The following is a 15,403-nucleotide window of genomic DNA, read 5'->3' on the forward strand; positions in this document are numbered from 1 at the left end:
TTTTTATTTAAATTTTCACAGTTGCAGGAAATGTGGGGAGGGGTTAGAATTATTTAATGATTGTAGATGCAGAAATTCAAAAAGTTAAAAAGTTTTAACCGTTAAATTATCAACATCACATGGCAAAATACACACAGTAAATATCTTTAAATCAAACTAAAGTTCTCAGGCAGCATTTTTCTTATTGTCCCTATCTGTAAATTTTTATCATTGATGTAAATGTTTATCATCAGCTTGTGTGTGTGTGTACGGTGAAGTCAGCATTTACTGACATTTACCGATAAAAACCTAATTCTTTCAAGACTGGTTGTAGAGAAGTGACTGACAAAAGCACCACCTACTGGTCGTGTTTTCAGAACACTTTTTCCCCTGGCAGAAACCGGAAGGAAGCTACTGTACCTTTTTTTCTGGTGAAAACTTTAGCGGTTCTACAATGTAGAAGTCATCTGGATCCACTGTAAGAAAAGAAAGGATACATATGAAAGGACAATAAAAATTTAATTGAAACCACAGACAATTTCTAAAACCATGAAACTACACAGGATATTTCATTCCTCCTCCCCCCCAAGACTATTAGTCTGCTTTCCATGCAGACATCTTAAGCTCCTATTAGATATCAACAGGATGCATGTGCATGGAAAGTAAACTCATCACAATGTTCAGTATAAAGTTCTATCTCCAGAGTAGCTAATTTCTACCCAGTTATATCATTTTGCAACCGCAGATCTCATTTAAGGGATTAGACCATAGGCAACATTTGCAAAATACATTTTCAGAGGGAAGAGAGGGGAGTGTTCAAGGACCCTGTATTTGGGGCAGATTTAAGTATTACCTTATTAAATAAAAAAGTGCTTTTTTCTGGCCTCCTTGTACAATTCTCCTTAGAAGTTCACTGATCATCATCCTAACAAGCTCAGGATTAAATAAACTTGCTTGTGCTGAAAGACCATATAACTAAAGATTCTTCTGCAGAAATATTTTGGAAAAGGCTACATCACAGAAAGCCTGTCTACCGCAGGATATAATTGGAGGCATCACAATGTGTACCTAGGGCTGTAAGAAACAGACTGACACGACAGCAGCGTACCATGCCTTCAATATTTTCATAATCATGCTTCCAAGCACAAAGGTTTACCCCACCAAACATGGAGGATATTAGTAAAGAAAGTAATTTGGGCATTAGCTGGTCTCCATAACTACACTTTTGAAATTCACTCTCACTTTTGTTTGCGTGGTTTCTTTTGGCTCACAGGTAGAAAAAAATCTCAAGTGGCAAAAAAAAGCATAACTTCTTGGTTAATTGGCGATTAGCAGCACTTCATTTATTTTAGCTGGGTGCTGACCTGAGGAAATTGGATTCAATTTTCCTTTAACATGAAAGCTGGAAAAAAGATTTTATCTGTGAAAGAGGCAAAGTCACTAGTGAATTTGGATGCCTTAATATTTTGATTGCTCAGCTTGTGCCACTTTAAGACAGGTGTTCACCGTCAGAGAGAGTTATGATCTTTTTTAAATGGTCTCAAGCTGGTCACCCAAAATGTTGAGGGAAATGTTTTTGGAACCTAAACTCCTTTAGGGTTGTTACAAATGAACGTATTATAGAATGCTAAATTTCATATTGGATTAATTTTTTTCAGATCTCTCACACACACAAACTGTAAACATACCAGTGCATAGAGACTTGTGGATACTGACAAGTGTAAATTAAAGTTAAGGTCAACATTCTATCAGACTCAGATTTTTCCTTTCAGAGTTCCTCTTAGCAAAATATGGCTTAGTTCTGGGCCAATTCCCCCGACTTTAGAAGTGCTAGAGTGAAGATACATGGTCTGGGGAAGCGATCCTCCAAAAATAGCACAACTTACCAGCAGATTCCACAGCTAGGTGCAGATGATGTTAACCCCTTAAAGACAGTGACCCCAAATTTACAAGATATGAAGTGTAAATCTAACTATGGCAGTCTTCTTGGTATTTAGTATTATATTGTTGAACGTATCAAATAAAACATGTTTACAATATTTTTGCTTGGCCATTGCGGGTTGGGAGTAATGGAGGGGGTTGTAAATGTATAGTTAGTGTCATCAAGGACCTCCAAAAGAATTAAAAAATACTTTTTTATGTATATATTAATGTATAACAGACTAAAAGTCTAGCTAGCATAGCCATGGATAAAGGGAGTTCAAGTTTGCTAGAAACACCAGAGATTATTTTAACATCAATCAACAGCAATCTCTCAGAACATTACTTTTTTGAATTTAGTATCCCCCAGTTTATATAAACTCAACCAGATGCCTGATTTAACAAACACACATTCTTCTCTGCAGAGCATGGGGTACTGTAAGTGCACATTTCTGATGACGTATGGATTGAATGGGAGCTGCTGTCCGCTCACTTGTTTAGGAGCTTAAATTTAGGCTCACATTTCAGAAAATCTTGAACTTTGAGAAAAAAATTAAGCTTCCACCAGGTATAACAATACTCAAATTCAAGTTAAGTCTATAATTATACACAAGTTTTATATAGGAGTTCAGTTTACATATTCTGTGCCCTCATTTCATTGAAAAATATTTGGCAATATTCTTTGAACCGCAATTCGTTTATTCAAAGTTGACAAAACTATTCTAAAATGAACCCAGTTTCTTAAGACTCCCAAATATAAAAGTGCTCTCCATTTAATTTAGAGTAAGAATTCAGCCCAACAATGACTGATTTCTACCCCCACTTGATTGTTCTCAAGGCTTGGTGATCGCCAACTGGACTCTCCTGATTTACTCTTTTCTCTTCTGAAACTCTGTTCCTGAAGCAGGAAGTAGTTTCCACATAGGTTCATGTGGACTAAAATGGGGGATAAAAAAAAAGACTGGAAATATAGTTGCTGGCCAACATCTATGCTGACATAGAAAAACAAACAAGACAAATGAGAATTTTTTTTTAAATCTAGTCTGGTATTAGAGTATCCACTCGCTACCCAAAAAATGGAAATCCAACTCAGTGTTAATCTAGAGCAGCAAAAATTTAAGTATTATATTTCAGGGTTTACAGAAAAAAAATTTTTCATGACTTCCTTAAAGAATAGGCTTGTCTACCTCTGTAACTCCAAATTCAGCTGTGTAACTCATGCCAAAAAGGTTTCTCTCTCTCTCTCTCTTTTTTTTTTTTTTTTTTTTTTTAAGTAAAGCATGCAGCATTCCTTGTATTTCTTTTAAAAAGGTCCAAGATTAAGGAGTTAAAATTTTTTGGCTTGCTGAGGAGTCTTATATTAAAGTGAGCATATGGTGCAGTAGTATCACATAGCACTCTGACCTCCAATTTCTAGCTAAACAAGGTCAGGCCAAGTGATTACTGTGCTACGGGCTTCAAGTGGTGCATGCGCTCAGTCAGTTTTGAACTAATGCCCCAAATGTACAATGGTGGAGGAGAAATTAAAACCAAAGTCCTGCCTATTTATCTTTATTGATACCAAAGTATTTCTGTAAGAGTGTTAGACCCTGTGTCTTAACCAAATTCCAGCTTTATTATATCTTGCCCACCTAAAGTTTCCCTGCAGTTTCAATGGTTTGCTATTCTCCTCTTCTTTCCTAAATAGTTTAGCATTACTGTTTGCTTTTAAAATATTAAAATAAAGTGCTCTTACTCTTGATGTGGCTGACCATGTATAGTTGGCATTTTGTTTAAGTTTGTAAAATGTTCTAGGATTCCCCCACCCCATGAAAGCTTTTGTTAATTCCACTGTAGTAATCCTAAACGATTTTGATTTTTTGCGCTGAACTCAGAACTTTTATACATTTCTGTTTTAGAGACTATAAAAAAAACAAAACACATTACCCACTGAACTACTTCAATTCACTATTTCCCAATGTACACAGTTATAGACTTCAGTAACCTACAAGTAGAGTGCTTCTGGATTACCTTTTTTGAAATTGGTTTACAAACTACATGATCATACATCTACAATACATAACTCATATGATACAGACTTTACAACCACCACTAGGAAGAATTAGCCGTACATAAAACATACCTTCTTTGCTAGTTAGCTGAAAAGACTGGGACCTGACAAGTGGAAAAGAAGTTCTTCTTTTTAGATTCATATCATCATAGGAGGAAAAACACCTGTAATGACAAAAAACACAATAAAGTTCCATTTCCCAGAGTACTCTTGGGAGATACTCTCTTCCCCCATTACCACTCTTTATAGTTTTGTAACCCACACACCTCCTGGGTGTGGTGTTTTGCCCCATCTCATGGCACTGAGACGAGAGAGAGATCAACGAGTCAGCTCTACAGCCTTATCCAAAGGCCATGTGACTTTTAGCTCATGCATTTAGCTCCAGAGGTCCCAGGTTCGATCCCACCCACGGACGACCGGGCTCTGTCAGCGTTACACCTTCACACTGCAGCAAGCCTTCCCCATGGCAAGGTTTCTCAAAATTGCTCTGGACCTTGCTAGTGGTGCTCCTCCTGATGGCCAAAGGAAGTTACTGGAGAGTGAGATGCAGTGGTCTCTCTTCACATCCAGGATCTGATCCCATTCCTACATTAGTGATGTTAGACCCTTTTGCAAATAAAAGGCACTACTTTCTCCAAACTCCTTCACAGGAACTATTCTTCTATAGAAGTCTAGATGTTAAAAGGTATGTCTTTTGCTCATCAGAACCCAAACTTCTGAACTTACAGAAAAGCACAGACTGGTATAATTAAAATTGACGAACAATTCAACTGGATGGAAACAGAATAAGCGAGCAACTATCAAATGCTAGATAAAAATTGTAAATATAAAGTTGTAAGAACTGATTAAAATGTCAGATATATTACCTTTTGGGGCTTGGGTAGTGATTACTTTTGGGGATTTTTGAGAGGTAATCTTCATTGAATTGAGATGTATTTCTGCAACGCTGCATACAAAGCATCAAACCCAGGATGACACAGAGAACCAAAGAAATCACAAGATAGCTTTGTCGGTCAGACACCTGAAAAATAATTGGATTTTACAAATAAAAAATCCGAAGACTAAATAAGAGGAGTTTAAATACAATGGAGCTAGCAGCTGAAGCCGAACATGTTCAGCTTCATGTAAACTTTAATGAATAGATCAGTTTTCAAATCAACTCTAGGGATTTTTCACTGTTTCACTTTATAATATCCATTTCTCAAAGTTAAGTAGTCTGCTACATAGCTAACAGGTCAAGTCCCAGCATTTAATATGCTGTAAGTGTATCTGCCAGTGAAGTTTGACAGCTATTAAAGCCAGTATACCCAGCATTTTCTAAGGACGTTTTACAGCATTAAGATCAGATAAAAGTTCAGCTGCATTAAAGAAATGTTCAAACACGTTCACAGTCATACATGGCCTTAGGGTTAGGGTTTGCCAGAAGCTGGGAATGGGCAACAGGGGATGGATCGCTTGATAAATACCTGTTCTGTTCATTCCCTCTGGGGCACCTGGCATTTGCCACTGTCGGAAGACAGAATACTGGGCTAGATAGATCTTTGGTCTGACCCAGTATGGCTGCTCTTATGTGCTTCTGAATTTCATTACAACTTTGAAGAGGTATGCGAGTACACTGCCTGGATTACAATGACTTCTCATTAGTATAGAAAATGAGTACATTTCTGTTAAACAAATGCTTATTTTTCAAATTGTGCTGGAACTCACAGTAAGTTAGGTGATTTCTAAACAGATGGAGTTATAGTTTCTCCCATGAAGAGCATATAAAAATATCTTAATTTAGGTTTCAGATACACATGTAAGAACATTTTTAATAAGAAACTATCTTCTCTGAAGAAAAACTGTTCTACTCCATGGAACCTGGATAATCTTATTTTATATAAAGCTGATCTCTTAAAAGGTCACTCATCTACTTTGAAGGGACATGTCCCTTACCACGCCTCATCTACGTGGGAGGATTTTTTTTTTATGTATACACATTATAAAGAGTGCTTGATTCTGAAGATCACTGGCTGACAAACTTTATTAAGCTTGCTATTATTGTAGCAAAAAACTGAAATCCAAGGGCATTACTTTACAATCAAAGTAACTTTCAAAGGGGAATTATTCCAGCTTTTTTTTGGGGGGGTGGGGGGGAGCTCTAGCTACACTTTCCATGTATATTTTTAAAAAGGTTTTTAGAGTTTTGTGCTAAGCCGTTCATATTATATTAAAAAGCACAACAAGCTATTTCACAATTCCCAACCAAGTGAATGTACAACAACATAAGGCCAAATGTCGTCAGCTAATCAGAAAAAAGCAGTATGCATTTTATTTTAAATTACATTTCTTTAGATTTAAAATATAAAAGATGCCTGTCCAAGGCTCTAGATGCCCTGATACAATAAAACCTCAGAAGCATTAAAGTAATCATTTTAACAGGAACGCTGCCAGCCAGCCACTTACAGAAACTCCTTTCTATTCCTTTATTGTTGTTGGAAACACTCCCAACCCTTTCCAAACACCTTAAAAGATGTCTTTGGCAGCATGTTCAGAAATTCACCAATCTCAAGCTATTTTGGACCCTGGGGATTGAAGCAAGTTCCAGTATCTTGAAGCCTTCACAGAATGCCCTGCCCACCTTTCCCACTCTTTAACAGGGATCCTGCTCAAGTGCCTCTGCTGACCACAGCTGTGGCAATATGGCCCTTGAAGACTGCCAATATTAAATATTAAATATTTAAATATGTTCCATGGAATTTCAACTTTTTCCTTCAAAAAGCATGTATTTTTGGACCTGTTAACAACTGATAAATTAGGACACCCCAACACCTAAACAGTGAAAGGAGTTGCATTCCCTGCTTTACTGTTTACTATTATATCAAAGTGACCTTGACTGAGATTGTCCTAGGCACTGTGCATACACACTGTAAACTCAAGGCACAGACTGTTTTACTAACTAAATACACAAGACAAACAAGTGGGAGAAAACATTCCCATTTTACAGATGGAGAATTGAAGAACAGATGACACGATCTAACCAAGGTCATACACAGGAAGCCTGGAGATTAAACCCAGATCTCTCAAGTTCCAGTCCAGCACCTGAAACAAAAGACCAACCTTTTCCTCATGCAAGGTTTAGGTGCTTGAGTTTCATCAATTATTGCAGGAGAAACAAAATTCCACTCTTGCACTTTATGTGAGCTACTTACTTTTTAAGTGAATTTGTAATTTTTTTCTAAGTTTTCTTTTTTTTAAATTATTTCCACAGTGGACTATGTACACATTTCACACAATAATGCAACAATTCCAACTCAAGATCACAATATGTATTTACTATAAGGTACACCATTCTGTACTGTTTAATTTATTTTTCTTTAGCAGTAACTACAAAGCACTATCGAAAGTAGGTACTGCAGGAAGTGCAGCCCAAGCCATCCACAGTGACAGAACCCTGTGGCCCTCTGATCTGCCCCTATTTAACCCTAGGGGTTGATCCTGGAAGTTATCTGGGCAACACAGACTTCAGCCTGCTGCAATATCCTGACACTGCTTGATCTCTGATCTCCAATCTTTGACTCCAGCCTGACTCTGATTCATGCCTCTTTATGCTAACATGGCACTGCCTCTGATCTCTGGCCTTTGATCCCAGCCTGATCCTGACCCTTGCTTATGGAACCTGGCTCTTACGATTCCTCCAGCTCCTGTCCGGAGACTACCATCCAGACCTCAGCCCAGCTGTGACAATTAGGCCAGACCACATATGCCTTGGTCCATTACAGAAACTTTATATGTGGCTCAGTAATTCTGCTACACTGTAATTTATGGGAATCCACAGGATAATTAACAATCCTGAATTCTTGGCAAAGATTGGAGAACAACAGTAAATGGTTATTTCTTCTATCTTCTTGTTCATTTACCACGAAGCTGAAACATTAGTCTTTTGTTTATCCTTAGCAGCACTATGATGAAAAGGTAAACTAACATTTTTCCACTTGTCTCTATGCAGATTTAAGAAATACCACGCATACTTCTGAAAGTCCCTTTCATTCTTTTGATCCTGCAAATCAATGACTTGATACTCAATAACCAAAAATGAATAGATAGTGTTGGTTTTAAGTTTAGTTATGACATTTTTATTAAACGGCTTTTAATTGCTTTTGTTTTCGCTCTTTGAATCTGTTGGTATTCATATAGACAAATATTTAATTAGCTGCCTAGTCTCATTTTAGTTTCATTGGAGGCACCATGCATCAGAGAGTGAGCTGCTGCTGCTTTTCCACCTCACTTGACCAAAAGCCCTCACCATTAAGGCATGAACTCCAGGTAGTAGGTCAACCTGACTAGAGCCTTTAATTTTCTACCCATTACTACATTCTATACTCCTGCAGCCCCTTGTCCCCATATTTCAGCAGCTATTTTTATTAGCAGTCCTGCTGTAGCCAAGAAAACTCTCACTGATGACTAAATACTTGGCTGGCTGCCAAAGGGGGTTGAAAGCAATGCTACCTGCATCTCCTTGCAGATTAAGTTTTACCCCAGCAAGACTCAGCCACCAACAATCCAAGAAACATTTCATACAAGTCTCTCATGCCATACTGTTGAGTTCTAATTACCTCATGTTTTAGTTCAGCCACAGTTGTTGACAGATTGGAAACCAGCTGTGTCATGTTGGTCAACTGTGCTTGTAGCAGTTGGATGGCTTCTGTTTGCCGCTGATCCTGGGTTTAAAAAAAGTTGGTTTACCCCCACTTAGTTCAGTATGTGGGATTCTGCTAACACGTACCATACTATTTATCAAATTATAATTCCATCTTATCCACGAAAGCAACAGACACTACATAGCCAAAGGCTTATGAAAAATTCATTTACATGCTGACTAAAGACACAGAAAACATTTACAGTAGTTAGGAGATCTTATTCTATAATACAGAAAGCTATTCTCTACACAGCACCTGAAACAGAGTAAAAGCAACATTTTAGCTGTGTCAGATTTCTGCATGAAAAGCTTTATTGAAAATCTTTAGCAGTTCTAAGAGCCCTAACTACATCCAATAATCTTTTGTAATACAATACCAATACATCCCACTATGATGATTTCTAACTATTCCATTCTGTAAAGAGCATAACAAAAATGAAACCAATGTATCTTATGGTAAATTCATTAAATGGGATTTATGTTGTGTTCAAAAAGCAGTAGTTGAAAGACTTCCAGTGAAAGTCTGAATGCAATAATACTTGTGATATGTTGTTTAGAACAGTTTTTCCCCTGAATTTCAACAGTTACCATAGCAATATAAATATCCTATCCCTGATAAGTCACTTGTCAAGAACTATATTTTGATGAGATGACACTTAAAATGCTTCAGGACCTAGTGGAAACAGGATGTTTAAAAAACCTTGCATTTAAAGTCTGGAATTGCTTCTATTACCTTGCATTGCCAATTGCTCTGCAAACTACTTTAGTACATTTGGGGGAGGGAGATTACTGAATTAATTTAAAGCATGCTCAAGCAGTTTCAATCTTCACCCTCTAAATACATTAAGGAAGGTACAACATATGTTAAAAAAAACCCAAAAAACAAAAACACCACAAGTCTGACGCAAAGCCTTGTCTAAAGTGGCTGCTCCATAGGACTTCCCAGTATACACAAGGAAGGTGGATGAAAAAAAGTATTGTGCTTTCTGAAAGCACCAGTGTAGCAAACAAAACTTTTGCTTACACTTTCTAAACAGAAATTTCACTTTTGGACTAAGACAGCCTGTAAGATTTCAGCTCAAATAAGTTTCAGAAGCTTTAAATTACTGAAAGCAGGGAGTTGGAATGGAAACTCTTATGCAAGCATAACTATCTACAGGTGGTTCCCAGCCCCGCAAACCTCTCTCACAGCAGCTGTCAATTCATTCATTTTCAAAGTAGGGTGACCTACATTTATAAAGGTTGAAAATAAGAGTTCAAAAGAAGCAAGTGATCAGGTATGGATCTGTATAAACAGAAGGTAAAATTTTCAAAAATGCTTATGTGATTTAGAAGCAGAAGTGCTTAAACGATTTTTGAAAATGGGACTTGGAAGCCCTTCTGGAAAATTGTATCCATCGCCTTCAGATTACTTATACCAGTTATTTGTTTTTCTCGAAAAGTAAATTTAAGAAATTAAGATAGAAGGGAAAAGAGTCAGCTTCCCATTCATTTACAGAAAAGGAAATCACCTAAAATTTAATTAATTACAAAATGGAGAACAGGAGGACATTAAATAGAAAAGCAATCCTTATCAAATATGCAGCTTTTACATAACTGTTTCAGAGTAACAAAACATGGACTATTCCTAAAGATTTGTGCTCAATACAGTCACTAAACAAAAAGTTTTAAAATACTGACATTGTCCTTGTAAGCTTTTACACATTCTTGAGAATCTCTTGATTAAGATATACCGTCACCTACTTCTAAACAGAAGCAATTTGTACCTGCTCTTCTGCTATTCTTGAAGTGTTCTGAAGTTTGACTATAGTCTTATTGAAAGCCTTCTGCATTTCTTCCATTTGCTTTCGGTACCTATAAAATGAATTGGGTTCCATATTAAAGACTACAATTACACAGATTGTCACCACAGCACCTTCCTCCATTCATCTAGTACTAACTTCCTCTCTTCCCCTTCCCACAATCTAACCAGTTTTAGGGGGAAAACCTCTCTCCTTTGAAGTTTCCCACCCTCTGGAACAACTCTGCTGTTTTCCTGTCTTTACTCGTTTAATTCTCAGATAACTTTTAACACTGTTTAGGAGCCAAATTAAAGCCTATTTAATGGGTGGGTGAGATTCTGTGGCCTGCATTGTGCAGGGGGTCAGACTAGATGATCATAATTGTCCCTTTTGACCTTAGTAGATATGAATTTATTTTAATATTAAAAGAGTTAGCAATGGGTTGTATGCCAGAAATGTTTGGAGTGGGAAGGTGTTTCTGCTACTTACTGTTGGTGCTGATTAATAGTGAGTCACAGGAAGCAGCATTAAATAGCACTAACCAGAAGATTGGAGTCGATAAGCATGGTTATGGGAGCTACATTAGGGTGAATGCACTGCAAAAAGCTTTCAGTGTTGAGGCAGCAGCAAATAGGAGAAATGCAAACATTTACAACTATAGCCTTTATTAAGGAACGATTCTGTAATTAGTGTATGACGAGAAGATTAACCAACCTTTACTCCCATGCATGCATCAGAAATAACTATTGAATAGTTATACTAACTTCATTATAATCTGCAGGTTGTGTTTCCCCTCCCTATCCTTCTCTTTTTAAAAACACAAACACAGGAGTTTGACATTACTGTATTAACCAAAAAAGGACTACATGCCACCACAGATTACCATAGATTGTCGCACTTAGTAAGGGAAATTACTATAGGCCTGGATGCTTCTGCAAGTGACTTAAGAGACAGCAGAATCAGATCCTATACTGGAAGGCTTGCAGAAGGATTAGCGCACATCCCGAGGCAATACATAAACTCCTTAAAAATGGAGCACTGTGTATTCTGCAGTAGAATATAAAATTCAGTGGCAACCTGAAATACATAGGGAAAGATTCAGATACAGAAATCTAAACTTTTGGCAGCTTCTACTAATGGTCAGTTATTTCTCAATTGTCTGAAAAAAAGCTTTACACTGCTGATCGGTTACTCAAATACACGTTGCCTACAGATTTTTCTAATCATTGGCTGTGTCATGTTAAACACATTTTAAGACATGATAAAGGTAGATTTTCATAATTTATTAGGAGTCTTACCTTTGACTAAGTTCTTCTAGATAGCGGCTGCTGAGAGACATGTTTACTTCCAGGGCTTTAATACGATTATTAAGTCTCATAAACACAGACTCCTTTTGATTAGATCCATGAACAAGATTTCCATTAGTATAACCTAGATCTGTGGAATTCTGCAATTCAGCATAGAAGTCTGTAGCCATTCTCTGCTGTCCACCAGAAACGGGAATAGCTAGAAAAGCTTCTTCAGTTGTTTGCTCATCATATTTTATTTCTGTTGATGCAGAAGATTCTACAACAGGAGACAATACTTGCTTCTGCATTTCTGAAGCACTCACTTTTGCTTCCCCATCATCATTGCCTACTGTAGCTATTGTGTATTCAGGCTGTGGTACAGTCTCTGTAGGTTTTGAGAGGATTTGGACAGAATCGGTCTCTCTTGTGCTGATCTCCTTGAATTCACTGACAACGTTTGTTTCAGAGACCACAGACTGTTTCTCAGAACAAGAGCTCTCAGCTTTCTTTTCTGTTTCAGTATGCATCTCAACAGCATCCTCTTGGGGAATTATCTGGGAAGTTAACTGTGCTGCCTCACGTTTTGTAGGCTCCAAGGAGACCTCCATTGTAGATAATGGCTTAATTTCAGAAGTAACTTCTAAAGGGAGAGATTGAGAGACAGTCTGAGGATGACTGGGTTCCAATTCAATAGAATCTATAGTCTGATTAGTGATATACTCATGGAGTACACTGCTTAAGTCACTTGCAATAGTAGATCCAGGTGCTCTCCCTGTAATTTCACTGTCTAGTTTCTCAGGCAGAGGTTCATCTATTGAAACATGTAAAGATTCTGTTGGAACTGGCTGTGAATGCTGAATGGTAACAGAGTAATCCCCTTGCTTGCTCTCAGAAGTTTTGCTACGTTGCCGATGAACAGCTTCTGCAGCTGAACACCACTTATATAGATATTCTGAAAAGCTAGAAATACAACAAACCGTCACCAGCTCATAGCAATAGATTTCTGTCTCAGATTCAAACCATGTTGATGTTTCTTCCTCTTGTTCATCACTAGGCAGCAGGGTCACTGTTGATTGACTTGCCTCCTCTTCATACTCTTGAACTAGCTGAACAATGGGGCTCTCCTTCGTTAATTCCAGGACTAATTGTTCCTTGACTAGTTGTTCCTTATCTATTTGTGGCATCTCTGTAGTTACAAGCCTACAAACAGAAGTTAAAATAAACACAGCATATACCTTTGTAGGATATGGTGGTAGTTGTAAAAAATGAATGCATGAAAGTGATACTCAGGAAAGACTAATATCAGTTAATAAATGTCAGAAATAATGTAAGCAGGAGCCATTCCAATTAAGTAAATCACTCATTTAACTCAGCAATACATCTCAATCCTACTTGGTTTAATATCCCTGACTATCCCAGACATAGGTTTCTCTTGAACAAAAATTGACAACTGTGCTTTGTGGTTTTGTACTATGGACAAATGTCAATTTGGAGATCGCTAAATTTATTTTCATGTATCAGGATACATATTTTCTAGGTTGGTTCCTCAAACCCAGAGACCTATAGAAGAGAGTATCAATTACACAGAACCTATAGAACCTAGTCTTCCCTTTTAGAGCCAGTTCTACATGGGACTGAGTAGCGGTACCCTGCAACAATAAAGGCAGAGCAGAAATCAGATCCCAAGAAACTTGACTAAGGCCTGTGAAGAAAGAGGAGGAGAAGAATTCCAGGCTTGGTTCCAAAGCAGAACTCAATTCCAGATTGTTGTAATTAATGGAGAAAGAATAAGTTGCCTGTGGTCTGATCTGTAGTGTCAATATGCTAAGGAAGTGTTAAATTCCTTAACATTCAAAACCAAAAACCCTCAACAATGGCCTTCCTAGCCTCCAAAATAGACAATTTTATTTGCAACAATAGCCAACACGATACAGATTTATGAAGTGCAATTCACTTGTGACAAGTTAAGATATGATGAACCCAGGGCCCAGAAAAAAAGAAAATGAATTAGTCCAATGTGTTGCCTACTCTCTCTGGGTTGAATTTTTAGAAATTTTATATTGCCTAAGAATATTGTCCATTGTGTGATTAGATTGTTTTACAAAGCCTGTGTATGGTTTTGTTCAACTGTTTCAGTGGTCACAAAAACCAGTTTGACCCAGAACCTTTGACTTCCTGTTTTAAAAAGGTACAATACAATGATTTCATTGAGACAAGCAAGAAGTAATTTAGCTTTTCCTGGAAAAATCACTTTACACATAGTTTCATGCAGTGAAGACCATCGCAATACACAGTAACTACATTCTGAAAACTATCAATAAATATGAGAGACCTGAACCTCAAGTATGTTAAAGTCAAGCCCAAAGTCAACCTGTATAGACAAGGTGTCAACCAATGCAAGTGTGTCTACATTTGGGTTTTCTAGTATAAACGAGGGCTGAGGTCTAGCAGTCTGATGCAGAAGATTTCTAGTGATGGCCAAGCTCTACCTCATTAGCACTAAATTTAACACACAATCACTTACTCTGGTGAAGGAAGAAGGGTTGGTTCCGGCAGTTTTGGTGCATCTGTCGAAGTGGCAGCAGCAGCAACTGTGGTATTTTCAGACATACTGTTATTTCCTATTGAAGTATATGGAACCACAAATCAAATTAGTATAAGAAGCTTCCTGAGAGCTGCATGAATACCACAGAAGTCAACAGGAAGGAAGCATAAAAATGGGTGAGAAAACAGGAAACGTTAATACAGCATGCTCAAAAATCTGAATTCTCATTAACCAGGCATATTTATTTTCCCTATAAACATTTATTTGATAGCATTAACAAACAAGATACAGAATCTCAATGTTTACATTTAGATGAATTGGACACCTATTGGTGGTGTTTTGCATATGAAAGATGTGCTGAAGTATTTCTATGGAGAAGGAGGGGAGAAGAAAGATAGTATTTTAGTCTCTATAACTAAGGTTGTGTAAAGCTACAGGCTAAAGACCACATCAGGCAGAGTTTGACATGGAAAGAACAAACTGGTATGCATAACCCCAGGCTATTTAATCCATCAAGAATAGTTACAGAAATCACAGTAGTATCTTTTCCCTAATCAGGAGGGTGAGTTTATGGTGGCAGCACTATGGGGAAAGATATCACAGAAAAGGAGAGAAAACACAGTTAGCCTTCTGTAACTGTTGTTCAAAATGTGTTGCACATGTTGATTCCACTCTTGGTGTGAGCACACACTGTAGAGTCTCATTGGAAAATTTTCCCTCAGCAGTACCCACATGGTAAACTGGTAATGAGAGTGCTTCATTATGAATCAGATATTTTCTGGGATCTCAATAAATTGCCACATGAGAGTAGGCATCTTAAGTCAAGGGCAGCATAGTAGGATCCAGGGAGGGAATAACGGAAGCCAGGGTGGCCATGTAAAGCTTTAGATTTGAGATATCTGTTGAGTTAGGGTGCAGGTCTAATATTAGACCTCCCTTGGCTTTCAGGATTAGAAAAACAGGAATAGAACCCCTTCCCCGTGGGACACCACAGCGCCTCCTCTGTGGCTCCCATCCAAAGGAGACAACCTACTGGAGGAGGAAACCCTTGAGAGAGTGCTCCCTGAAGAGAGAGGGGGAGGGAGGGGTAGAAATAAATTGCACAGAACTTAAGACCCATTGGTCTGAAGTAGACCAGGATCAAGCACTAAAAAGTTGTAA

General features: G+C 37.8%; 1 protein-coding gene across 4 annotated transcripts in view; it reads right to left on the reverse strand.

The window, feature by feature from the left end:
- The window catches only part of SUCO (SUN domain containing ossification factor), a 134,207-nt gene that overhangs the window by 2,158 nt on the left and 116,646 nt on the right, over positions 1-15,403 (reverse strand). For all 4 annotated transcript variants that reach the window (XM_084637823.1, XM_084637822.1, XM_084637821.1 and 1 more), the window contains 7 exons: positions 14,222-14,318; positions 11,707-12,897; positions 10,394-10,481; positions 8,545-8,649; positions 4,816-4,970; positions 4,022-4,113; positions 400-455 (listed from right to left, as the gene is read on the reverse strand). In XM_084637823.1, coding sequence (XP_084493949.1) covers positions 400-455; positions 4,022-4,113; positions 4,816-4,970; positions 8,545-8,649; positions 10,394-10,481; positions 11,707-12,897; positions 14,222-14,318 — 1,784 coding nt within the window. The remainder of the gene's footprint in view (positions 1-399; positions 456-4,021; positions 4,114-4,815; positions 4,971-8,544; positions 8,650-10,393; positions 10,482-11,706; positions 12,898-14,221; positions 14,319-15,403) is intronic.

This window comes from Lepidochelys olivacea (genome assembly GCF_965140295.1).
Source record: "Lepidochelys olivacea isolate rLepOli2 genome assembly, chromosome: 8".
In the NCBI taxonomy this organism is placed as follows: domain Eukaryota; kingdom Metazoa; phylum Chordata; order Testudines; family Cheloniidae; genus Lepidochelys; species Lepidochelys olivacea.